The 24,834-nt window shown below is 52.3% G+C and overlaps 1 protein-coding gene across 4 annotated transcripts; it reads left to right on the forward strand.

The window, feature by feature from the left end:
• The first annotated feature begins 46 nt into the window (after positions 1 to 46).
• Positions 47 to 22,281, forward strand: CAD (carbamoyl-phosphate synthetase 2, aspartate transcarbamylase, and dihydroorotase). 4 transcript variants are annotated; one of them, XM_027624273.2, is made up of 45 exons: positions 47 to 429; positions 683 to 822; positions 2,693 to 2,822; positions 3,895 to 4,037; positions 4,211 to 4,352; positions 4,542 to 4,713; positions 4,921 to 5,106; positions 5,288 to 5,400; positions 5,723 to 5,868; positions 6,137 to 6,268; positions 6,410 to 6,643; positions 6,776 to 6,997; positions 7,201 to 7,389; positions 7,647 to 7,771; positions 7,942 to 8,072; positions 10,605 to 10,717; positions 11,169 to 11,413; positions 11,590 to 11,836; positions 12,207 to 12,305; positions 12,495 to 12,719; positions 12,797 to 12,979; positions 13,188 to 13,406; positions 13,696 to 13,863; positions 14,422 to 14,604; positions 14,741 to 14,845; positions 15,278 to 15,517; positions 15,762 to 15,843; positions 16,047 to 16,213; positions 16,373 to 16,537; positions 16,679 to 16,810; positions 16,991 to 17,192; positions 17,547 to 17,737; positions 17,854 to 17,994; positions 18,206 to 18,307; positions 18,750 to 18,846; positions 19,075 to 19,125; positions 19,417 to 19,461; positions 19,566 to 19,735; positions 19,847 to 19,921; positions 20,459 to 20,671; positions 20,839 to 20,964; positions 21,159 to 21,314; positions 21,403 to 21,504; positions 21,714 to 21,808; positions 21,917 to 22,281. In XM_027624273.2, exons 1-45 carry the CDS (start codon positions 348 to 350, stop codon positions 22,017 to 22,019), a joined length of 6,729 nt encoding a protein of 2,242 aa, XP_027480074.1. In that variant the 5' UTR covers positions 47 to 347; the 3' UTR covers positions 22,020 to 22,281. The 4 variants fall into 4 exon arrangements, with proteins under 4 accessions (XP_027480074.1, XP_027480075.1, XP_027480076.1 ...); XM_027624274.2 differs by lacking the exon at positions 19,075 to 19,125; XM_027624275.2 differs by lacking the exons at positions 19,075 to 19,125; positions 19,417 to 19,461.
• Positions 22,282 to 24,834: the final 2,553 nt, after the last annotated feature.

Below are 24,834 nucleotides of genomic sequence, written 5' to 3' on the forward strand. Positions count from 1 at the left end.
AGAGAGCTTTGGGATAGTCGGTTTTGTTTTCTAGTTTTCCCGGGGTTTCGCAGTGGGGCGGAGTTAAGGGGGAGAGGAGACGCCGTCACGCTGTTGCTAGCTTGGCCCCGCCCCTTACGTGCTGGGTTCCGCCCCTCACGCTGCCGGCCCCTCGCGCCGCCGCAGTCGGCCTCCGCCCAGCGCGCCTGGAGCTCCTGCGCCTTCCGCGGCCCGCGCTCCAGCCACGGGCGCGGTTAGCCACGTGGACCGACTCCTGGCGCGCCGACCTCACGTGGTTCCAGCACCGGCTGGGGCTTGCTGCACTTGCCGCTTCTCTGTGCTCGCCCCCGCCACTGAGCTCCGTTCCCATGGCGGCCCTGATGTTGGAGGATGGGTCGGTCCTGCGGGGCCAGCCCTTTGGGGCCACTGTGTCGACTGCCGGGGAAGTGGGTAAGCAAGCTCGGGCCGGCTGCCGACCTCATCCCACTATCTGCTGCCCCTCTCTGCCCAGCTTGCCCTACCCAAACCCGCCATTTTCCTGCCTGCATACCCTCCCTCCCACCCCCATTTGGTATCCCTGTCCCCATCCCAGCCCCTTTCATCCCTCAAGGTCAAGGCAGCCTCCGCTGGGGCATTGTCATCGCACAGGGCAGTGTTGTGAAGGGTGTCCTGCCGGAGTCCCAGCCCTGCCTTTTTCTTGCAGTGTTTCAAACCGGCATGGTCGGCTACCCCGAGGCCCTCACTGACCCTTCCTACAAAGCACAAATCTTAGTGCTGACATACCCTCTGATCGGCAACTATGGCATCCCCACAGATGAAGTGGATGAGTTCGGTCTCAGTAAGGTAGCCACACCCAAATGCTTTCTCTACTTTCCTTTTCAGTTCAATGATTATTAACTGTTAGTCAAGTGAAGACATTAAGTTAGGCATCCTGGGGAGAACAAAGATAGGTACACACTGAAATGGTAAGCTAAATCGTACCCAGGGCTTGAAGTACCTTGAGAGGCACAGAGCGCTGGAAGCCACCCCAAAGAGCCTGGGCTTCGGTAAGGAACCGGTGAAGATTTTTTAGGAGCAGAGTGGTGTGATGGGGGCAATGCTTTAAGATTACACATAGTGGGAAAGAGACTGGAAGCTAGGGTCACACCCTTCCCAGTGACAGTGGGTCCCAGGTCACCTACCAGTCAAGTCGATAATCTTTTAAACCTATTTTCCTTACCTTGACTCATTTTTGCCACTTTTCAGTAGAGTTCTTATCTCTAGATAAGAAAACTCAGTCTCCTCCCACAGTGAGCTTCCTTCCACCTATTCCTCCTCCTCTGGAATTTGGAAACTAAGTTGCACTGAGAGTTCAACTAATGAAAAAAATTGACAAATTAATAGTGGAAACCACCCCAGCCTAGGTAGGGTATCCCTCCAAATGCGTTTTGTCCTGGTTTTCCAGGCTTAGTGAGCCTTTAATTCTTTAATTCACCCTGACTCTTAGGAGAGGGAACTGTAGGTAAGGGACACATTTTGTTATTCCTGGAAAGGACTGGTCCTCATCACAAATCTGTAAATAGACTGCATTCTTGTTTATAATGCAGTATGCTGGTTAACGTATGGCAGTCTTCACCTTTGTCAGCTGTGGACACGCTGACAAAACAAGCGTTTACAAACCTGCAAAATCAAGGCACTTAACAGAATCAGGGTGAGTAAGGCCTCCTAGAGCCTCCAGTCCCCCATGGATGCATTTGTGGCACATGTACTGTGAATGCACCAGTCCATACGCAGATGAGTCTTCCATGGTCATGGAAGGTTCTGCCAAACTCTCCTGCAGATCCCTAAAGAACACTCCCAAACAGCCATCATCTTTTAAAACTTGTACCACTAAACATACGTGGCTTCAATATGCCATCCCTTCCCACGTAGATGACTGAGTTCTCTATTTAGTTATTAAATGCTTATGTATTGGGTAGCAAATTTGTGTTAGCTTTTTTTTTTTTAATGAAAATCCCCTAGTAAGGGGGGGGAGGGGCATAATCATGCCTAATGTCGTACCTTGAACCTTTTTATTTAACAAGGTATTATGCATCTATCTTACATTCTGCTTTTATCGTACTCTTTGGTTATGATCTTGTTTATTTGCATGTTGTTTTGTTAATTTTCAGGCTTCTTAAGTAGCAAATTAACCTGGTGAAGACGGGGACCTTGTCTTTTTGCATACTCACTGCTCCTCCCCCAACATCTCTTACAGTGCCTGGGCACTCAGTAAATGTTTGTTGACTGTTACTATGTGTCAGGCACCTTGTTCCTAAGGCATCCATAGTTCTGCGATGGGGAGACACACAAACACGTTTATATACAATGTAAATAGCAAGAACAGTGGAAATAAAGTGAGTTTAGGTGAACCCTAAGGAAGAGGCACAAACTGCCATGGGTGAGGAGGCGGTATTTTCACAGAAGTGGGATTTATAATCTCCGTTTTGGATAAAAGGAAAGGAAGGAAAGGAAAAGCTCATTCTCAGTTATTCATGAGGGCCTGGTATTCAGTGTTTGATATGGGGAACAGCATTGTTAGTAAAGGACAGAAGTGTGAGGTGCTTAGTGTGTTCAAGGAATTGCTGGGTCTTTCAATGTGGCTGAGGTGTAGGGCCCCTGCTGTACAGTGGGAAAAGAAGATAGGAAGATATGTGGCCCTGGCCTCCTCACGATCTCTTCCTTCCATCGACAGTGGTTTGAATCCTCAGGGATCCACGTGGCAGGACTGGTGGTGGGAGAGTGCTGCCCCACGCCCAGCCACTGGAGTGCCATCCTCACCCTGCACCAGTGGCTGCAACAGCATGGCATACCTGGCCTGCAAGGTATGGTGCGAGCATGACCGTATCTGGGCTCTGCCTGGATGGGAAGAATCCAGAAGTCTCTTGTGCACTATTGGGCCTTGAGTCCAAGGTTGCAACAGAACGTATCAGATTTGGAAAATTTACATTGGGGTCCGCAGGTTGGAGAAGGAACTAAGCTCTCGCTCCAATGGGAAGAAATAATATAATGAACCCCCAGCTTCTGTAATTATTAACTCAGGAGTAAACTTATTTCACCACTACGACTAGAACTCCCTCATTTTTTCGAAGCAGATCTCAAGATATTGTATCATTTCATCCACAAATAGTTCACTGTCTGTGAAAAAGGAATAAGGAATTCTTTTTAAAACAAAACCATGAAAACATTGTACCTTTAAAAAAGTAACAGTAGGGGCGCCTGGGGGGCTCAGTCGTTAAGTGTCTGCCTTTGGCTCAGGTCATGACCCCAGGGTCCTGGGATTGAGCCCCACATTGGGCTACCTGCTCGGCGGGAAGCCTGAGTCTCCCTCTCCCACTCCCCCTGCCTGTGTTCCCTCTCTCGATGTGTCTCTTTCTGTCAGATAAATAAATAAAATCTTTAAAAAAAATAAAAAAGTAACAGTAATTCCTTAATATCAAAAATCCAGGCAACGTTTACAATTTTCTCTATTATCTAAATGATTTTTACTCCTTATTTGAATCTGGATCTAAGATCCATATATTGCATTTGGTTGATATGTCCCTTTGATCAGTGGACCTTATAACCCATTTGACAAAAGCAAGTCAGTTTTCCTTTAGAGTATCCCACAATCTGCATTTTGTTGATTATGTTCCGATAGCGTTGTTTAGAATATTCTTTGTCTCCTGGTATTATTTTCTGTAAACAAAACTAGAAGTCATGGTTCAATTCAGATGTGATATTTTTAGCAAGAATACTTCATGGTAGTGTACTTCCATCAGGATGGCCCAGGATTTTGATGCCCCTAGAACAGCTGTGTGTGACTCAGGATTCTGGAATGCAGTGCTTCTGAAAGTCTAACCTCATGCATGACTGAGTTGAGCGAGTGTGATCTCTGAGAGAGTGCTATTTTGACAGGAGTGGATACTCGGGAGCTGACTAAGAAGTTGCGAGAGCAAGGGTCTCTGCTGGGAAAGCTGGTCCAGGATGGGACAGAGCCTTCAGCGCTGCCATTCTTGGACCCCAATGCCCGCCCCCTGGTGCCAGAGGTCTCAATTAAGGTACATAGGTAGAGTGGGAGAGTAGTGCAAGCTATAGCACGGTAGTTCTATTCTGCCCGTAACTGGGGTGATCACTTGAGAGCAGATCAGAAGAGGCCTCAAAGGCAGGAGTTGATGTGTGTTTATCTATCCTCACTGATCACAGCTACCAACTGTTACCCTTTATTCCTCAGGCTCCACGGGTGTTCAATGCAGGGGGCGCCCCTCGGATCCTTGCTTTGGATTGTGGCCTCAAGTATAATCAGATCCGATGCCTGTGTCAGCGTGGTGCTGAGGTCACTGTGGTACCGTGGGACCATGCCTTAGACAACCAGGGTGAGTAGCTGGGGTGTGTACAGGGCTACAGACAGGCAGCATGGGTGGAAGATCTGTCCCTTGGTCTAGTTGCCGTAAGTTGCAGGGAAGGAGACAGAGATCAGGGCTTTTGCTCTGATGGTAAGGGCTGCAAGTGTGTCTCTCTGGTTAAACTACTGGTTTTGACATCATCTTTTCTGCCTACTCCAGAGTATGAGGGTGTCTTCCTGAGTAATGGCCCTGGTGACCCCGCCTCCTATCCCAGTGTGGTATCCACACTGAGCCGTGTCTTATCTGAGCCTAATCCCCGACCTGTCTTCGGGATCTGTCTGGGACACCAGCTGTTGGCCTTAGCCATTGGGGCCAAGACATACAAGATGAGGTGGGACTTGTGGGGAGAGGAAGGGCCCGCACTACTGATGTGAGCGGTGGGGAGTCTTGGGGATGGGAATAGAGTTGGTGTTGGCTAGTGTTGAAACAGGAGCAGGGGCCGGTTGAGGGTGCTGAGCTCAACAGAAGCTGGGTTTGGTACAGTGGTGAAGGGTAGGTGGTGAAAGGGGCCAGTGACTCAGTGTGCTTCCATCTCCAGATACGGGAACCGAGGCCACAATCAGCCATGCTTGCTGGTGGGCTCTGGGCGCTGCTTTCTGACATCCCAGAACCATGGGTTTGCTGTGGAAACAGACTCGCTGCCAGCAGGCTGGCTTCCTCTCTTTATCAACGCCAATGATCGTTCCAATGAAGGCATCGTACACGACAGCCTGCCGTTCTTCAGGTGAGTCTGGGTGATTCTGGCAGGGTGACTGAATTTCTACAGCTTAGAAGCCCCAGGGTCTTGAAGATCAAAAAGTAAAGCACAGCAGTGGGCCCTGGTCATCTATCCTGCTACCTACCCCCAAGACTGCCAATTCAAGGCAGGGATAATGGCAGGTTTCGTGATCCTGTCTCTTCAACAGTGTCCAGTTTCACCCAGAGCACCAAGCTGGTCCTTCAGATATGGAACTTCTTTTTGATATCTTTCTGGAAACTGTGAAAGAAGCCACAGCTGGGAACCCTGGGGGCCAGACAGGTAAGCACCTGAGTAGACCCGGGTGGTGGAGAACTAAGAGTCGGGTCGGCTCTGGGATGGGCAAAAGATAGACGTGCCCCAGGAAACTGAGATATGTTTGGGAGCTTAAGGGGATGGGGTGGAAAGCAACCAAGCCACGATGATTATTTATGCTTCTTCTGTGGGAAGGAGCTCCAGAGTCATGAGTCTGGGTTTTTGTTCTGCCTCTGCTACTCATGAGAGGCATGACTTGTTTTAGATTCTTCTGTAAAACGAGGAGGTTAATGTAGGTGATCTCTCCGGTCTCGTTCAGCTCTAACGTTCTATGACTTTGCCTCCACAGTTCAAGAGCGGCTGGTTGAGCGCCTCTGTCCACCTGGAATTCCCACCCCAGGCTCTGGGCTTCCCCCACCACGAAAAGTTCTGATCCTGGGCTCTGGGGGCCTCTCCATTGGCCAAGCTGGAGAGTTTGACTATTCAGGCTCTCAGGTAAAGCATGTCTATCCCTGCCTCTCTGGTGTGTGAGCCTTAGGAATGGATAGTCTTGAGGAGAGGGCTGAGGAATGAACGTTGGTTGTAGGGTGGGAATGAACCAGGAGATCTGGGGAATGTGTGGAGAGGTGAGGTGCTGAGGCATAGGAGTTGGTTACTAAGGACTGAGAGCACAGGAGGGAGAGAAGAGACACGCTGGTGGTCTAAGACCGTTGATAGTCTCGCTTCTGCAGGCGAGGCTGATTGGCCATTTTTGTCCCCCTAGGCGATTAAGGCCCTGAAGGAGGAAAACATTCAGACGTTGCTGATCAACCCCAACATTGCCACAGTGCAGACTTCCCAGGGTCTGGCTGACAAGGTCTATTTCCTTCCCATAACACCTCACTATGTAACCCAGGTATGACCGGGATAAGGCTGGATTGAGGAGGGGCCGCACGTGGGCAGGGGGATCCTGTGCTCATTCTGGGTTCTAAACTTCTTCAGTCCTCTCCTCTGGACTCCCAAGGTCCTAATGCTTACTATTCCCCTCATCCCTCAGGTGATCCGTAATGAGCGCCCAGATGGCATCTTACTGACTTTTGGAGGCCAAACAGCTCTGAACTGTGGTGTGGAGCTGACCAAGGCCGGAGTGTTAGCTCGCTATGGGGTCCGGGTCCTGGGCACACCGGTGGAGACCATTGAACTGACGGAAGACCGGCGTGCCTTTGCCTCCAGGATGGCAGAGATTGGAGAGCACGTGGCCCCCAGTGAGGCAGCCAATTCTCTTGAACAGGTTCGAGGGTGACTGGGGGACGGTGGAATGGCATCATTGTCTTTGTATCTTATTTTCTGTGGGGCCACGCACCTTCTGTGCAGCAAGCAGTCAAGGCCTGATCTGTTTGTTCATCTCTTCTGCTCCTTGCAGGCCCAGGCAGCTGCTGAGCGGCTGGGGTATCCTGTGCTGGTGCGTGCAGCCTTTGCCCTTGGTGGCCTGGGCTCTGGCTTTGCCTCTAACAGGGAGGAGCTCTCTGCTCTTGTGGCCCCAGCTTTTGCCCATACCAGCCAAGTGCTGGTCGATAAGTCCCTGAAGGGATGGAAGGAAATTGAGTACGAGGTGGTGAGAGATGCCTATGGCAACTGTGTCACGGTGAGTAATGGAGGCGGGATGGGAGGAACGACGGGCAGTATGAGCTCTAGTAAGAGCAGAGCCCAGGGCTGAGATCTTTGAGGGTTCGATGTCCCTGAGACCCACGGTGGGGTCTCACCAGAAGCCACAGGACCCTGGGATGCGGTGTCCTGCCTCTCCTGACTCCCTCTGGCAGTGACCTCCATGGGACCTTCCCTTCACAGGTGTGTAACATGGAGAATCTGGACCCACTGGGCATCCATACTGGTGAGTCCATAGTGGTGGCTCCAAGCCAGACGCTGAATGACAGGGAATACCAGCTATTGCGGCAGACCGCCATCAAGGTGACCCAGCACCTTGGAATCGTTGGGGAGTGCAATGTGCAGTATGCCTTGAACCCTGAATCTGAGCAGGTGAGACTCTAGGCCCTGGAGCTGATATTCTAGCTGTTGGACCCCCGTCAATAATTTTGGGGCTTTTTGACCCTACAGACTTTGGAGTAGAAGTCAGGATTGTCTGTGGTAGGGTTGGCCTGGGATGGGGGTGGTGCTTTTGCTATCTATCCCTTCAGAGAGGGCTTTGTTTTTGGCCCTACTGATATCTCTCTCAGGTAGGCCTTCTGGGCCAGTTAATCTGGTAACACTCTCTCCCCGTCTCTCTCTCTTTGCAGTATTACATCATTGAAGTGAATGCCAGGCTCTCTCGCAGCTCCGCCCTGGCCAGTAAAGCCACAGGCTATCCGCTGGCCTACGTGGCAGCCAAACTAGCTTTGGGCATCTCTCTGCCTGAGCTCAGGTACGAGGGTGGGGCAAAGATCAGAGAGGGGGAGGGGAGCTGAAGAAGACATGGGACAGGGATTATGAAAAGGACATTGGTCTGAATGTGTGGGGACAGAGGAAGCTATCTGGAAGCTCACTCTTTACATCTCCCAATCTGTCCTGGCACCTCCACATGATGGCTCCCAGGAACTCCGTGACAGGGGGAACAGCAGCCTTTGAACCCAGCCTGGATTATTGTGTGGTGAAGATCCCTCGCTGGGACCTCAGCAAGTTCCTCCGTGTCAGCACAAAGATTGGGAGCTGCATGAAGAGCGTCGGTGAGAGAGACACACCCCCGGAGACCCTTTCCCGGGTCACCCTCCGGGGTCCTAGCAGTCCTAAGAATCTAGAATGTCATAGAGTTAGTTCCCTGGCATAGCCTTTCAGATGCTGTATTAGCAGCAGCTTGGGAACAGGGTTTCTCAGAACTCACAGGGACATTTCAAACCTGGTAGTCCTCATCAAGAGTGGGAATTAAAGGCATCTGGAAATCTGTGCCAGAACGCACATGCCACTTCCACTCCCCAGATGGGGGGCGTGTCAGAATCTCGGAGATGGGGTGACAGCCATCATAGCTCATCTCTCCTGTTTTACAAATGAGTAAACTGAGGTGCCCGCAGAAGGAAAGTGATGAGGCTGAGGAGAGGGTAGAGCCAAGAACGGAAAACTAGATCCAGTCGCTAGTTACACGCACTTCTGTCACACTCTGCTGCCTGTTGTTGGCGAGACCGGCTTCGTGAAACTCTACCCACAGCCTTGCATTGCATTTTGCCCATGGCCTCATCACTAGGCTGTTAATGCCAGTGACAGTTTGTTCTCCATGCGAATTTAAATACTGATGCTTCAGGGAAGTGAGACCTGCTGTTCTGTGAACCCTTCTCTATCCAAGTCAGTACAGTGGCAACCGGCGTCCGCCCATTTCCTTCTCCAGGCGCTTTCTGCCACCATCACCAATTTTTTTTTTTTTTTTGACCCACGGTTTAAGATCAGAGCAGGACATCTGAGACCTTTTTCATAAAAACAAGAAAATGTAGCGGTAAACAATGACTGGGTGTAATGGTCAACATCCAGGCGGTGGTCAAATGTGCTGGAATTCAGTTAACATGCTTCCCTGTGTCCTTTTAAGTCACTCTAGACTGTTCTAAAACATTTCAGCCAAAGCAAGCGTTTCACATACCACAGTGCTTCCAGCTAAGGATAAGAGCATTTCATGGTGTTCCAAATTTCCATTAAGAGCAATAGCAGCCTTTCAACAAGCAAGTCGAAGTAAGCTCAGATATTATTTTGGAATTTTTAGAAATCATACAAGACTGCCAAGTTGTTCCTTCTGGAGATGAATTTCTGTTATATGAAAATTACAATAAACATGGGAATGAAGCCATAATTAAGTTGTTAGTAAAAGGAAGTGGACTGAAAATAGGAGAAAGACTGATTCCCAGATGAGACATTTAAACGTTTTACGTCTTTTCAAGTATTCTTAGAATGTGATCTTTGATAACTTTTTGTAAGTTTTATTATATAAGTAAGATATACGAACCATTGAGAAATTAGCAATGTAGTTGAACCAAAAAAGAGTAGTCACCTATAATCATGTCACACAGATTAATTTGGGTACATATATGATTCCAGAATCTTTCTATGCACGCATATACAAATATGGCAAGTTGCTCTTTTGCCCAAAATCAACACTTTTATAATATAACCATATTACAAAGGAGTTGCATAAAATCACTTATCATCCACTTCCCTAGCACTACTATTAGCATTTTAAAGTTTTAAAGTTCTTTTAAAGAAACAATTAGGATTGTAAATAGAAAAATATAATTGGTAAGAAACACTTGAAGATCCTAGGGTAAATTGTCAGAGGACATTACAAAACTTTATGGAAGAGGAAATCAGTAAGCAAACCTGGAAAGTTGTAGAGACAGGGGAGTTCCTTTTTATTAGTAAATCGAAATCTGTTTAAAATGAGGTAACATTTTTATGAGCAAAAATTGTTTAAAATAATTGTACATATTTCTTAGAAGGTGGTTAAACTTACACTGTGTATTATAAAACACAAACTTCTATAAAGCAAGTAATATTTATTAAGGGCTTTATCTATTGCCCCTGCACTTCTGAAAATTTATCCTAAGGAGATAATCCAAAGCCCTAAAGACATCACAGCCTCATCTAGAAGGATAAACACTTCAAAGCTAGGTGTCCTTCCACGAGTGAGCAGTTAAGTTATGGTAAATCATACAGGAATTAAACGGCTGGTAATAAGATCACATAGCAATGTGGGAATGAGCTTATGATGAGAGAAAAAGCAGGTTAGAAATCATACTATTTACACATGGTTAATAACCGTGTGTAAACACATTTGAAAAAAGTCCAGGAAGAAATACTTTAAAATAAGAGTTGTAAACGTGATTACCTCTGGATGGATTCAAAGAGTAGTGGGATCATCTTCCTATTATCCAGACTGTTGAGAAGTTTGAAAGGATGAGACAGATCCCAGAGAGTGTCACAATAGGAATAAAGCAAATAACTGGATAAACCGTCAGGGATTGGGCCACTGTGATGAACTGTAATGTTCTAGTATCCCTGTGTCCACTTTAGGCATTTTAATTCCGTGGTCTCTAATAAACACAAGACATGAAAATGGTAAGGAAAGGAACTTCCCTTTAAGATTCCTCAATAATGAAACCATACATAGCACCACCGTGGGACTTATCCCAAGAACCTCCCAGAGACTTGACTAAATCATAGAAATTCTGAGCAGCATCTCCAGCCTCCAGGCCCTCAGTCCTTACATCCTCTTCCTCCAGGTGAAGTCATGGGCATTGGGCGTTCTTTTGAGGAGGCCTTCCAGAAGGCTCTTCGCATGGTGGATGAGAACTGTGTGGGCTTTGATCACACGGTAAAGCCAGTCAGTGATATGGTAAGTGGCTCCCTTCCCCTGGCCCCTGAAATGGACCCCTTCTGCCCCCAGCCCATGGACTTGTTACCGCTAATAGCAGTAGTTGTTACTGGATGTTTGCTGTGTTTTCATGCTGCTGAGAGTTTTGTGGTTCATCTCCTCTATCATTATAGGAGGATGTATTCTTAAACTTGTTTCCAGGGATAATGAAACAGGCCTAGAGAGCTTGTGGAACTTGCTAATACACTAGCTGCACAGCCAGAAAGAGGCAGAGCCAAGATTTGAATACAGGTTTTTGCAATCACAGAGCTTTGGCTCTGGTTCCTTTTCCACAGCTTCCTTTCCTAAAACAGTGGGGTACTCGTGCTTTGAGGCTTTTTGAGATGCTAAAAGTAGATTTGGAATATTTTGCGTAACATTCGGACATCTCCCTCTCCACAGTCCTTCCATATCTGTTTGCCCTCCCCATTAGGAGCTGGAGACGCCAACCGACAAGCGGATCTTTGTGGTGGCAGCTGCTCTGTGGGCTGGCTACTCTGTGGCTCGGCTCTATGAACTCACACGCATCGACCGCTGGTTCTTGCACCGGATGAAGCGGATTATAAAACACGCCCAGCTGCTGGAACAGCATCGTGGACAGCCTTTGCCCCCAGACCTGCTGCACCAGGCCAAGCGCCTTGGCTTCTCAGACAAGCAGATTGCCCTTGCAGTTCTGAGGTTAGAGGTGGTGGTGAGGGCCTTGGGCTGAGGATGTGGGGCAGAGAATCTTTGTACTAGTGAGGGGCCCTTGGAAGGGAACTTTGTAGGCTTCTGACCTTCGTCCCTGGGATATTTGCCTCTCAGTTCCCTGCCCCACTCCCAGGGCTGTATTTTTGACCCTTCTTCTCCTTTAGCACAGAGCTGGCTGTTCGCAAGCTGCGTCAGGAACTGGGGATCTGCCCAGCAGTGAAACAGATCGACACAGTTGCAGCCGAGTGGCCAGCCCAGACAAATTATTTGTACCTGACATACTGGGGCACCACCCATGACCTCACCTTTCGAACACCTCACGTCCTGGTCCTTGGCTCTGGGGTCTACCGAATAGGCTCCAGCGTTGAGTTTGACTGGTGTGCAGTGGGCTGCATCCGGCAGCTCCGAAAGGTCTTTCATACTGTTTTCTTTACTGTTCCATTCAGTTCCAGCAATTGCCTTTTGCCCACCTTATCCTGGCACTTTCTATTAATTGCTACACTTATATCTATCTTAGGACTTTGGGAGGTGTGGAGGGAGTCGGGAGGGGGGGAGCCCTCCCCTTAGGCCATCTTGTGCCTCTCACAGGGCATGTGTCTTTTCTCCATCACTTTGTACCTACTTCTCTGATACCTACAGGGCTGGCCCTACTTCCCTCCCAAGGCAGGTGTGCCTTATATCCATTTCAGAGAAAGCTGAGATGAAGTAGGGGTTTTGCCTTAGTTTTTCTATGTTCTTCCTCCCACCTCCTAGCTAAATCTCACTTCCCTCTCTGTCACAGATGGGATATAAGACCATCATGGTGAACTACAACCCAGAGACAGTCAGCACTGACTATGACATGTGTGACCGACTCTACTTTGATGAGATCTCTTTTGAGGTGAGAGGAATATGAAGACCGCCCGTTATCCTGGGTGGCCAGGGTCACGTGGGAGTGGCTGGCTGACCTAAGATTCTTTGGAACTTGTGGGGTTTGAGGGGAAATGGGTAGAGGGTGAGAAGCAGTGAGCAGGAAGGCTCAGATCCCTGACCACTTGCCACCTCCACTCACTTCTCCCCTTGCACCAAGGTGGTGATGGACATCTATGAGCTAGAGAACCCTGAAGGCGTGATCCTATCCATGGGCGGGCAGCTGCCCAACAACATGGCCATGGCTTTGCATCGGCAGCAGTGCCGCGTGCTGGGCACTTCCCCTGAAGCCATCGACTCAGCTGAGAATCGTTTCAAGTTCTCCCGGCTCCTGGACACCATTGGTATCAGCCAGCCTCAGTGGAGGGAGCTCAGTGAACTAGAGGTGGGCTGGGGCCTGGTGGGGAGCTGGAAGCTGGATGAGGTCATGGGTGAGTGTGACCAACCCAGCTGCACCTTTAGTCTGCTCGCCAGTTCTGCCAGACGGTGGGGTACCCCTGCGTGGTGCGCCCCTCCTACGTGCTGAGCGGCGCTGCTATGAATGTGGCCTACACTGACGGGGACCTGGAACGCTTCCTGAGCAGTGCAGCAGCCGTCTCCAAGGAGCACCCCGTGGTCATCTCCAAGTTCATCCAGGAGGCCAAGGTAGGGCCACAGACAAAGAAGTCTCTGAGGGCAGGCTCCTCAGCCTTGGTGGAAACTCCCCTCTCTGGTCCTACAGCACTTTGTAGGCACGGTGGACTGGGAAGGATGGGTTGTACCAAGGCTCTCAAAGAAGGGAGCCTCCTGGGGCAAGTGGGAGAAGAAAATTGCCCCCCAGCCCTGTATCACATTGCCTTCGCATCCCCACTAGGAGATCGACGTGGATGCTGTGGCCCGTGATGGTATGGTGGCAGCCATTGCCATCTCTGAGCACGTGGAGAATGCAGGTGTGCATTCAGGTGATGCCACGCTGGTGACCCCACCACAAGACATCACTGCCAAAACCCTAGAGCGGATTAAAGCCATCGTGCACGCCGTGGGCCAGGAGCTGCAGGTCACAGGACCCTTCAATCTGCAGCTCATTGCCAAGGTAGTAAGAGGGAACTGAGGGAAGGGAGTAGCACCTTCTCATTCTCTGGGGCCACAGTGCCAGTGGGGCTCACTGTCTCCTGCCCTCATCAGAGTAGGCCCGGAAGCTGGAGGGAAGGGGTGCTAGCTAGAGCCCACAGTGTTGTTAGGGTTTGTGACAGTCAGTTACCCTGACCCCTGTTCCAGACTGATACCCACAGAGTGGTAAGTCAGGGGAAGAGTCAAGGTCAGTGGAGTAGCATCAGTAAGCCTAGACTGCAGAAGGCCTGACCAGTCCCTCTCTGCCCCAGGACGACCAGCTGAAAGTCATCGAGTGCAACGTGCGTGTCTCTCGCTCCTTCCCTTTCGTCTCCAAGACACTAGGTGTGGACCTAGTAGCATTGGCCACACGGGTCATCATGGGGGAAGAAGTGGAACCTGTGGGGCTCATGACTGGCTCTGGAGTCGTGGGGGTAAAGGTACGGAGGATTGAAACCTTGAGGTTAGAAGTCACAAGCAAGGAGACAAATAGTGGGAGAGCGTTCACTTACTGCTCAGTCGACATGTAAACCGAACAGCTATTGTGGACAAGGCATCACTGGGCCATAAGGGTGATAGGATGGTCTTTGTTCTTTAGGAGCTCACATTCCAGAGATGGGAGGCAAGGGAGGTTGGGTCCAAAAACAGCTTGCTTCTCTAACAGGCCATGATAAACCTGCGTAGTAGAGAGAAGAATAAAATGTGAAAGGAGTTTACAGACGAGAGATGCCACTTTCAAAAGGGGTGACCTGGAAAGGCCCAGGAGGAGAGCTGGTGCCTGAATTGAAGGACGGTCAGGATATTTGGTTTACTGAGCTTGTTGAGGAAGTGTTCCAAGGAATAGGCCTTGTGGAAAGGAATAGCCGAGTGGAAACTGAGGGAAGACCCGAAGTATGTTCGGGAAGCAGAGGACGATAGGCAGAGCAGTGGCGGGGAAGGCTAACCTTGCCGTTTGGCTGAGGCCGAGGAGCTCGGCATCTCGCTTCCTGCTCCCTCAGGTCCCTCAGTTCTCGTTCTCGCGCCTGGCGGGTGCTGACGTGGTGTTGGGCGTGGAGATGACCAGCACGGGGGAAGTGGCTGGCTTTGGGGAGAGCCGCTGCGAGGCCTACCTCAAGGCCATGCTAAGCACTGGCTTTAAGATCCCCAAGAAGAACATCTTGCTGACCATTGGCAGCTATAAGGTACAGACTCCAGCGTCGGGGGTTGGGGGGCTGCCCAGAGAGCCTGGGGCAAATGGCCTTGGCTCTCTGGGCCTGGGCTGACCTTGAAGTGGAAGACAGGAGAGATACAACCTCGTCCTCCTCTCGCTTGGTTCAGAACAAAAGTGAGCTGCTCCCCACCGTGCGGCTGCTGGAGAGCCTGGGCTACAGCCTCTACGCCAGTCTGGGCACCGCCGACTTCTATACTGAGCACGGCGTCAAGGTACTGGGGCGCCCGCAGCCTACCCCACGTTGTGCCAGAGAATTCTCTCTCTTCCCTTGCTTTTACTGTCATTGTATGGGTCCTGTGTATTCCACACAGAGCAAATAGAATATACGGAAAAGCAAGGGGGAAAAGTCTCTTAATGGTTTCTTTACCGCTGTTAACTTCTGGTATATTTTCTTCCAGAATATTATTTCTCTGTGTACAAGTGTGAGCTCATACTGCACAGAGTCCTTGGTAACCATAGAGTAGATGTCTTTCGTGTCAAGAAATACACTTTGCCAATAGCAAATAGAGCCAGCCCTGGTTCCCACCCTGTGGGTCCTCATTCTCCTCCTCATGGGTTCCTGGGCCACCTCCCCTCCCTTTAGGCTGTCCTTCCTGACTCCTGCCAGGCTCAGGTTAGCCCTTGACCTTATCTCTGGGCCACAGGTAACAGCTGTGGACTGGCACTTTGAGGAGGCAGTGGATGGTGAGTGCCCACCGCAGCGAAGCATCTTGGAGCAACTGGCTGAGAATCACTTTGAGCTAGTGATTAACCTGTCAATGCGCGGGGCTGGGGGCCGCCGTCTCTCTTCCTTTGTCACCAAGGGCTACCGTACCCGGCGCCTGGCCGCTGACTTCTCTGTGCCCCTCATCATTGATATCAAGTGCACCAAACTGTTTGTGGAGGTGACTGGGGCCTGGGTGCTGGGAGGCCAACAGCCAGTGTTAATGGGGCAGGAGGGAGAAGTGAGTGGTCGTGGGTTGGGAAATCTCAGTATGAAGTAGTCATGCAAATATCCAGGCTTTGTGGCTTCAGAGAGAGAGAAGGCGGGTAGAGGGGGGTAGAGCCTGGTGTATGGGAAGGCCCAGGCCCTACCTACAACTCGCGGGATGCCCTCAAATCAGGGCTGACTGCAGTTTTCACCTGCAGGCCCTAGGCCAGATTGGGCCAGCCCCTCCTTTGAAGGTGCATGTCGACTGTATGACGTCCCAAAAGCTTGTTCGGCTACCGGGTGAGTGCATCTTTTGGGAGGGCCAGACTCTTTTCTCACTGAGCTCTTTCCTCTCATGACCCACTGTGCCCCTGACTGAGGAAGCTCGCTGCCTCTTGCTCGTATCAGTCGCTGCTGCTTTTTCTGCCACCCTGGTTCATATGTTTGATGTCCTTCGTGTCTCTGAACCGTCCTCTAACCTTGCCACGTCCCTGTTCTCCCAGGATTGGTTGACATCCATGTGCACCTGCGGGAACCAGGGGGGACACACAAGGAGGACTTCGCCTCGGGCACCGCCGCTGCCCTGGCTGGGGGCGTCACTATGGTGTGCGCCATGCCTAATACCCGGCCCCCCATCATTGATGCGCCAGCCCTGGCCCTGGCCCAGAAGGTGAGACCTGGCACTCCTGCTTCGTGGTTACCCAGATGTCCCTGCCTGCCTCCCGGAACCCTCCTCCCTCTGCCCCTCGCAGAAGCATGGGGGCCCAGGCCACTAGTGCCAGGCTGGCACGGATGCCAGTAGGCCTTATCTCCTGTGTATGCTCTCCAGCTGGCAGAGGCTGGTGCCCGCTGTGACTTTGCCTTATTTCTTGGAGCCTCGTTGGAAAATGCAGGGACCCTGGGTGCTGTGGCCGGGTCTGCTGCTGGGCTAAAGCTGTACCTCAACGAGACCTTCTCTGAGCTTCGGCTGGACAATGTGGCCCAGTGGATGGAGGTAGGGAGCGGGCCCGTGGGAGGAGGCAGCCAGTTAGTGCCTCCTGGCTTGAGGACCCCGTAGAGTAGATAACAGCAGTGGAGTGTCAAGAGCTCCGTGAGGGCTCTGCACGCTCCCTGCTAAATTCTTTCTGTTCCCCAGCACTTTGAGACATGGCCCTCCCACCTCCCCATCGTGGCCCACGCAGAGCGGCAGAGTGTGGCTGCCATCCTCATGGTGGCCCAGCTGACCCAGCGCTCGGTGCACATATGTCACGTGGCCCGGAAGGAGGAGGTGAGAGTACACCAGAGGTCCCGGTGCCCTTCCTGCTTGGGTAGGAGGGAGCGGGGAGTGTGGAGCCAGCACCCTCGGCCCCATAACTTTCCTAGAGGGGAGCTTGGATGCGGAGACCTTGTAGGGCAGGGCATGAGGGAGGCCTCCTCAAGAGATCTCCTCGCTCTCCGCCCACCCCAGATCCTGCTGATTAAAGCTGCCAAGGCACGGGGGCTGCCAGTAACCTGTGAAGTGGCGCCCCACCATCTGTTTCTGAGCCGTGATGACCTGGAGCGCCTGGGGCCGGGGAAGGGCGAGGTCCGGCCCGAGCTTGGCTCCCGCCAGGACGTGGAGGCCCTGTGGGAGAACATGGCTGTCATTGACTGCTTTGCCTCAGACCATGGTGAGAGGCCCCACAGTGTACCTCTGCCCAGTAGGGCTCGTGCCCCACCTCAGGGCCTCTGGTCTCCGCGAGCACTGGGACTTGATCTGTGTAGCACGGCACCTGGGCCGTGATGGGTGCTTGATAAATACTCCCCGGAGGAACTGATGAGCAAATGAGTAAAATTATAAATAAGAGAAGGTGGGTATAAGGTCTGGTCCCCAAATGATGGCAACCGCCCCAGTTTACCTGTTTGCCCCGTAACCCGAAGAGATGAGCATCGGGGCTAGGGAGGCAGTGCAGTCCTGGTGGCCTGTGTGACTTCCCAGATGGGGAGGTGATCAGGCCCGACGGTGCCGCTCTCTTTCATCCCAGCCCCCCACACCTTGGAGGAGAAGTGTGGGCCCAGGCCTCCCCCCGGCTTCCCGGGACTGGAGACCATGCTCCCACTGCTGCTGACGGCGGTCAGCGAGGGCCGGCTTAGTCTGGATGACCTGCTGCAGCGGCTGCACCACAATCCCCGCCGGATCTTCCACCTGCCTCCCCAGGAGGACACCTACGTGGAGGTGTGGGCCCGTGGTCCCGGCGGAGGTGGGGGGCGGGGAGGAATGATGCACTCTGCAGCCTGCGACTCTGTTCCATGGTGCAGCCCTACCCTTGCCTAACCCGTGACTCTGGGCAGGTGGATCTGGAGCACGAATGGACCATCCCCAGCCACATGCCCTTCTCCAAGGCACACTGGACACCCTTTGAAGGGCAGAAGGTGAAGGGCACCATCCGCCGTGTGGTCCTACGAGGGGAAGTGGCCTATATCGACGGGCAGGTATGTATGTGGCGCGAGCCCCATCCCAGAAGTGATTTCCTTGGTCCCACTGATTGTCCTGCCCCAGCACTTCGCTGTGGTGCCATCACCTCCCCCAGCTGCCCTGAGGCGGGTTTCTTTTTTTTTTTTTTTGCTGGCTTCCACTCCTGTAGGGTCTCAGTCCAGCTCTTTGCCCCCTGCTCATTCGTCTGCTCCTATCTTCTGTCTGCAGGTCCTGGTGCCCCCGGGCTATGGACAGGATGTACGCAAGTGGCCTCAGGGGGCTGTTCCCCAGCTCGCGCCCCCAGCCCCTGCCACCAGCGAGATAACCACGGTATCTGCAGTGCTTCGGGCCTGGGGGCGGGGTGGGGGGGTGTTGGGGGTGCAGCCAGGGACAGGGCTAACGGCACAGATGGTTGCATTGGTGGTTTCGGGGGTGGAAGGCTCTGCACTTGACACTTAAAATTTCCACCACCTACCTCTTTGTCTGCTGCAAAACACAGAATCAACTTCCAGTTTAGGAGGTTATCTAACTAGGGGAAACACAGGTTCCTTATTAACCCAACCAGAGATTTATCTGGGCCCCTGTCATGGGGTAGTTTGTCCCTCTCTGTCAAGGACAGCGTAGAAGGATGGACCAGAGGGGGACCTGATGGAGACTGGGATCTGTTCCATTCTCACTGTGGACAGTGAGCAGTTTGGCTTTTCTTGAGGGGTTGAACTTGAGGAAGAATTGGGTCAGTACTTTTCAAAACGCTAGACCTATGTCTCTCCAGACGCCTGAAAGGCCCCGCCGGGCTGTCCCAGGGCTTCCCGATGGCCGCTTCCACCTGCCACCCCGAATCCACCGAGCCTCCGATCCAGGTCTGCCAGGTAAGAGGGAGGTCCTTTGATATGTGGAGGCCGGGGCCACCTGGACTTAGAGATGTGTAGGGACAGGCTCCTCTTCCCCCCCAGTGTCCCTGATGGACGGGGGTCACTTTGGTCCAGCCATCCCCTCGTCCTAGTCTGATCCACTGTACCCTCCTTTGCCTAAATCAGTCTGCCCAGCATGAGGTAGGCACGCCACAGCTTCTCATGGCCCTTTCTTATCGTGGGCAGCTGTGTTCCTCCGCCCGGGAGCTGGGATCCCACGGGGCAGCAGGACGTGGGGTAAATCCAGGTTGTTGGTTGGTGTGAGCCTGGCCGTTCCCCTTGCCTAGGACCCCTTTGCCTCCTGGGAGGGCCCTGGGAGGGCACCACTGCTCACACATAGCAGCCCCCGTGGGAAGTCACTTGTGTGTCCCCTGGGCTGCTGGTCCTTCTTGTTTGCCCCTAACCTGCTACAGCTACTGTCGTGTGAGTTGGTTTAACACAGACACTGTGATCCAGAGTGTGGGGAAATGGGGGCTCTTCACAAAACTTAGTTGCAGGCTTACATCTGTCTTGTTGCCCTATTTGTAGCTGAGGAGCCAAAGGAAAAGTCCTCTCGGAAGGCAGCTGAGCCAGGTGAGACTCCCCTGGAACGCATGCTCACCTCGGGGATCTGTCTCATCTGGCTTGTGTAGGAGGAACCCTCTGACCCACTTCTTTTGCCCCGTCCCTCACTGCAGAGCTGATGGGAACTCTCGATGGCACCTGCTACCCTCCACCACCAGTACCTAGACAGGCGTCACCCCAGAACCTGGGGACCCCTGGCCTGCTGCACCCCCAGACCTCGCCCCTGCTGCACTCATTAGTGGGTCAACATATCCTGTCTGTCCAGCAATTCACCAAGGACCAGGTGCCTGGGGGAGAGCGGATGGGGACACCCAGAGCTTTGAGAATCTGGAAAGTTGGGGCTAGGCCCTCTGGGCACCACCACCTTTCCAGCTGACTTGGGGATCTTTCTTAGATGTCTCACCTGTTCAATGTGGCACACACGCTGCGTATGATGGTACAGAAGGAGCGGAGCCTCGACATACTCAAGGTCAGGGTCAGGGCTATGGGTTATGGGTCCAGGACCCTGTCAGCAGGGCTATGCAGTGATCAGAGGGATCTCCCTCTCCTGCCATAGGTCCCTTCCTGTGAGTCTAAACCCTCCACTATAAGTTACTCCGCCTTCTCTACTCTGGAAGGTCCGGCTGCCCTAGGCCCCTCAACCCCCACGTTTGCTCTCCTCTGACCAGTAGTTAGCTGACTTACAAGGCCCTGAGCACCAGTGTATTAGCCTACTAATCTGGTCACTTGGTCTATGCAGATGGATTCATGGGGTAGAACTGGGGTATTTCCTTCTCCCCCAGAAAACAAGTATCTGCTTCAGATACTTACCGATGGTTTGTTGGAGGCGGAGCCTTTAGCTCCGTGTGACACTAATGGAAACGTCAAGGTCGGGACAGGTCACGAGGATGTTTGCGGGGAGGGCTTCTCTCAGTACCTTTCCCGTGTAAGTGGGGGAAGCAAGCCGCAGCCGTGCTTTCCCCAAGATGAGCACCCACGTTTACACCGAATCTTGCCCTCCCGCCAGGGGAAGGTGATGGCCTCCATGTTCTATGAGGTGAGCACGCGGACCAGCAGCTCCTTTGCTGCAGCCATGGCCCGGCTGGGGGGTGCTGTGCTCAGCTTCTCGGAAGCCACGTCTTCGGTCCAGAAGGGCGAATCCCTGGCTGACTCCGTGCAGACCATGAGCTGCTACGCCGACGTCGTCGTGCTTCGGCATCCCCAGCCTGGAGCAGTGGAGGTGAGGCCAGCAGTGCACCGGGACGGGGTGGAGTAGAATGGCTCCAGGGACATGACTGTGAGTGTCTGGTTGGGCCGGACGGGGGAGGGGGCCCAGGAAGAGTGGGACTCAGGCCGGGAGTGGGGGCCACTGAGACGCAGAAGACAGGGCTCTCCTTGTTTTTGCAGCTGGCAGCGAAGCACTGCCGGAGGCCAGTGATCAACGCTGGGGATGGGGTCGGAGAGCATCCCACCCAGGCCCTGCTGGACATCTTCACCATCCGGGAGGAGCTTGGGACTGTCAATGGCATGACGGTGAGGGTCGTGGCAGGGCTTGGAGGCCTGCTTGGGGAAGGTCTGGAGAGGGAGGCCGTTGGGAAGAACTGTCTCTGCCCCGAGGCATGCTGCAGCAGGGAGGCCTCCGTCCTGCTCCTGAGACTGATAGCTGTGAAACGGGGGTGCAGGTGTTCAGTTTGGGGGCCCTCTTGGTGATCGGGTTCCTCCCCTAGATCACAATGGTGGGGGATCTGAAGCATGGGCGCACCGTGCACTCCCTGGCCTGCCTGCTCACCCAGTACCGTGTCAGCCTGCGCTATGTGGCCCCTCCCAGCCTGCGCATGCCACCCAACGTGCGGGCCTTTGTGGCGGCCCGTGGCACGAAGCAGGTGAGACCCTGGGAGGCCCCGGGGCATGTGGGTTGGGCAGTGAGGGCCCCGGGCGTTGCATTCACTCTGGCTCGACCTCACCCTCCAGGAAGAATTTGAGAGCATTGAGGAAGCACTGCCCGACACTGACGTGCTCTACATGACTCGAATCCAGAAGGAACGCTTCGACTCTACCCAGGAGTATGAAGCTGTGAGTGCCACGGGGGAGGGGAGGCCAGGGCTGGAGCTGCGGGGCATCCAGACTAGTGGCTGGGAAGGCGGGGCCCCAGGAGCTTGACCGGGCCTCTTGGTCGTGATAACTGAGTGTGGGTGAGGAGGGGACCCTGGAGGATCCCAGGCTTGTGGCTGCACGGCCACCCCAGCCCTAAGGTGCTGACGGGGCCCCTGTCTGCCTCACAGTGCTTTGGCCAGTTCATCCTCACTCCCCACATCATGACTCGGGCCAAGAAGAAGATGGTGGTGATGCACCCAATGCCTCGAGTCAATGAGATAAGGTGACAACAGTTTCAAAGTGGAGGCTACGCTGGGGGCTGGCTTTGGGAGGGCACCCGGTCCCAGACAGGCCTTGGGAACTTGTGCCAACTGTTTTCCTTCTCTTGCAGCGTGGAGGTGGACTCAGATCCCCGAGCAGCCTACTTCCGCCAGGCCGAGAACGGCATGTACATACGCATGGCTCTCTTAGCCACTGTGCTGGGCCGCTTCTAGGGCTTGGCTCCTTAGACTCTTCTTGTCAGGCCCAGCCGCTGGGCCCGAAATCGGTGCCCCCCACGGGGGCAGCACACTTAGGAGATGCTCTGGGGCATCCAGATAGCTCACGTGCTCATAGGCACACCTGCAGACCATGCACCAGGCACTGGACTGGACTGGAGTGCTCTAGCATGAGGGTGGGGCCCCGTCTCCCTTAATGCACCGCACACCTGTAAAGTCATTTTTCTACTGACTAAATAAATAGCTAAGCTGCTTATAAGTGCCTGCTTCCTCGCATGTATCCTGGCTTCAGCATAGGATGCCAAATGTTATCGGCAGGGCTTTCTTCTGGAAATTGAGAACAGTTTACCAAATCTAAGAGCAGCCTTGCTGGGCAGGCTCTCGCTCTGGCTGCATTTTCAGAGCCGTGGCTCTTTGGGGTCTGAGCGGGACTGTGCTGTTGTGTTGGTGCTCTGGGTCCTGTGCTGTCCGGATCCCTGTGCAGCTGTCTTTCCTCGATTTGCACTCAAAATTCTGATACGAGTTACAGGGTCCTGCCTGGTGAGGCCTTTATTCTTCTCCCCTCTGTGTGTTTAGTCCTCTCCTTCAGTGGCTGAGGTGGCCTTGGAGTTCATCTGCCATCACTGTTAGGAGCTCCTCCCACCCACTCTCCTTGGGAGCCTCTGGCTGACACTGGACTTTCAGATAACGTGGAGGGCTGAAGAGCGCTTGGCTTGGAAACCCTGGGATTGGAGACTGGGGTGGAGTAGCTCATGTGTCTTTGCAGGTCAGGGCTCTTGTGGATCATACAAAGTATGTGAGCTTTTCCATTCCGTTCCATGAACTTCAGTAGCATTAAAGAAATTTCTTGATACAGCAGACTTTACTTACCACCCCACCACACACCGAGTACAAAGCACCATGTGTAATGGGAGTACAAGAATGAACAAGATCATTTGAGGCCTCTTAGCTGGTAAGGCATCCAGTGACTTCTACAGATTGGACTGCCACATGCTGGCTCAGGATGGTCCAGACTGCACCAGCATCACTCAGGAAGAAGCCACTTCGTGCACAGAGCTATTAGCATGTTACAGGGATAGGAAAGAAGGAACTCGTTTTCTGAAAACGATGTGAGCACAAACCTTCACATATTCTCATGTAAACTTATATCAGCTTTCTAACCATTTTACAGATGCAGAAACTGGCTCAGAAAAGTTACTGGGTGGCTTACCCAAAATCACATAGCTAAGATTCATATACAGGACTGCTCGACCTCAAACCCATCTTTCTAGTAAAACAAAAAGGAAACCGTCATCTCAGGCTTTAAGAGGCATCCAAAACGAGGGTGAGAGAAAAGCCACACAAATCTGAACAAGCAGAGAACAAGTCTAAGGTATCTGGGGAGCCAGGTTTCAGAAGAGAGATCAGCACAAACCTGGACTCCTGTCTATGGAATGGGGTTTGAGCTGTTGCCAGAGGAAAGGACAGGCTCGGGCAGGTTGGATGGAAGGAGAATCTTACTGCTAGCACAGCTTGAACACAGGAGTGGGAATCCTTTGTCTCCAGCACTGAGGGACTCCACACCCAGACCCAGCAGAGCGCCCCTGCTTCGTACTGTTGGGGTTCAGAGCGACAGACCAGACCAAGAGGTTTGGGTGTGCGTTCCAACAGAAACAGGAATTCATAGCCGCAGGTACTGTTGGAAGAAGGGTGGGACGAGGTATAAATCCATCTGCTCCTGGAGAGCTGAGACCTCTCCTGCCCTGCTAATTTGAACCCTTCCAGGCTTCCTGGACCCTGACCCTGACAAATTCTCCCTCGGGGGCCCAGAGAACTTTGTTGGTTGGAAAAGAGGACCACTTATAGAAGGCTTCTCCTTTCTAGAGCTTCAGTTACCCTTCTGAGGTTATGCAAACAAGTCAAGGTATTATTTTCCCAAGTACCTGGGAATCTGTCATACACAGATTCCCACAGAACTCGGAGAGCCTAGTCCTCAAGTGGAAGCAGCGTTTGCTGCCAAGCAGCACACACATTCTACTCAGTTGCTAAGTGGTGGGAGGTGTTCCTGCTCTGTTCCTTTCTTTGGCTCTCCTAGTCATAACACAGCTCTAAGTTGAATAAACTTCTTTCCCCTACAACTAGAAATGAGATCTTCGTACCTTGGGAAATAAATGAAGCTATCTGCAAGAAATAAAAACAGTGCTTTATCCAAAATGTCCATATCTAAGGTTGTTCCACACCCATTGAGAAACAAACTCATACACTCCATATGGTTGTCATTAAGTATAAAGAGTTTTAAAAAAAAGTTTTCTGGTCTCCTTTCCTCCTGAATACTTACGCAATTTGATCTATTTTTTTTTTTTTTTTGTTAACAGCTCTAAGTATGTGCCAAGCCCTGTTCTAGCACTTTACAAATATTAACATTCTTTTTTACTTTTACTTTTGAATGAACCCTTTAGATATACCCCTCTGTGAAAAAAGGTCTGACCTAATGTGTTCCCTTATTATCATTGCAAAGGCATTTTCCCCAGCTCTATACTGTCTATGCTTGTGAAGAAGAAAATCTCAAAATAGGCATTCCCCTTGGAACTTGGCCACTTTCATCTTATTCCCACCTGTTACCATTAACGAGCTGCCACCATGCAAGTCGGCTGTAGCGGAAAGGGCGGAGTTGGGAGTTCCCAGTGTAACACTGGTAGGTGTCTGTAATTCTGTAGTGATATCCCGATATCCCGTAGACATATCCTGATATCCCATAGACAGCGGGGGCAGGGCGGGGAGGGGGTGGGGAGACATGGGCTGGTGGAGGTGCGGAGCAGACAATGAGTGCCAG

Source organism: Zalophus californianus, chromosome 8 (genome assembly GCF_009762305.2).
Source record: "Zalophus californianus isolate mZalCal1 chromosome 8, mZalCal1.pri.v2, whole genome shotgun sequence".
Lineage (NCBI taxonomy): Eukaryota > Metazoa > Chordata > Mammalia > Carnivora > Otariidae > Zalophus > Zalophus californianus.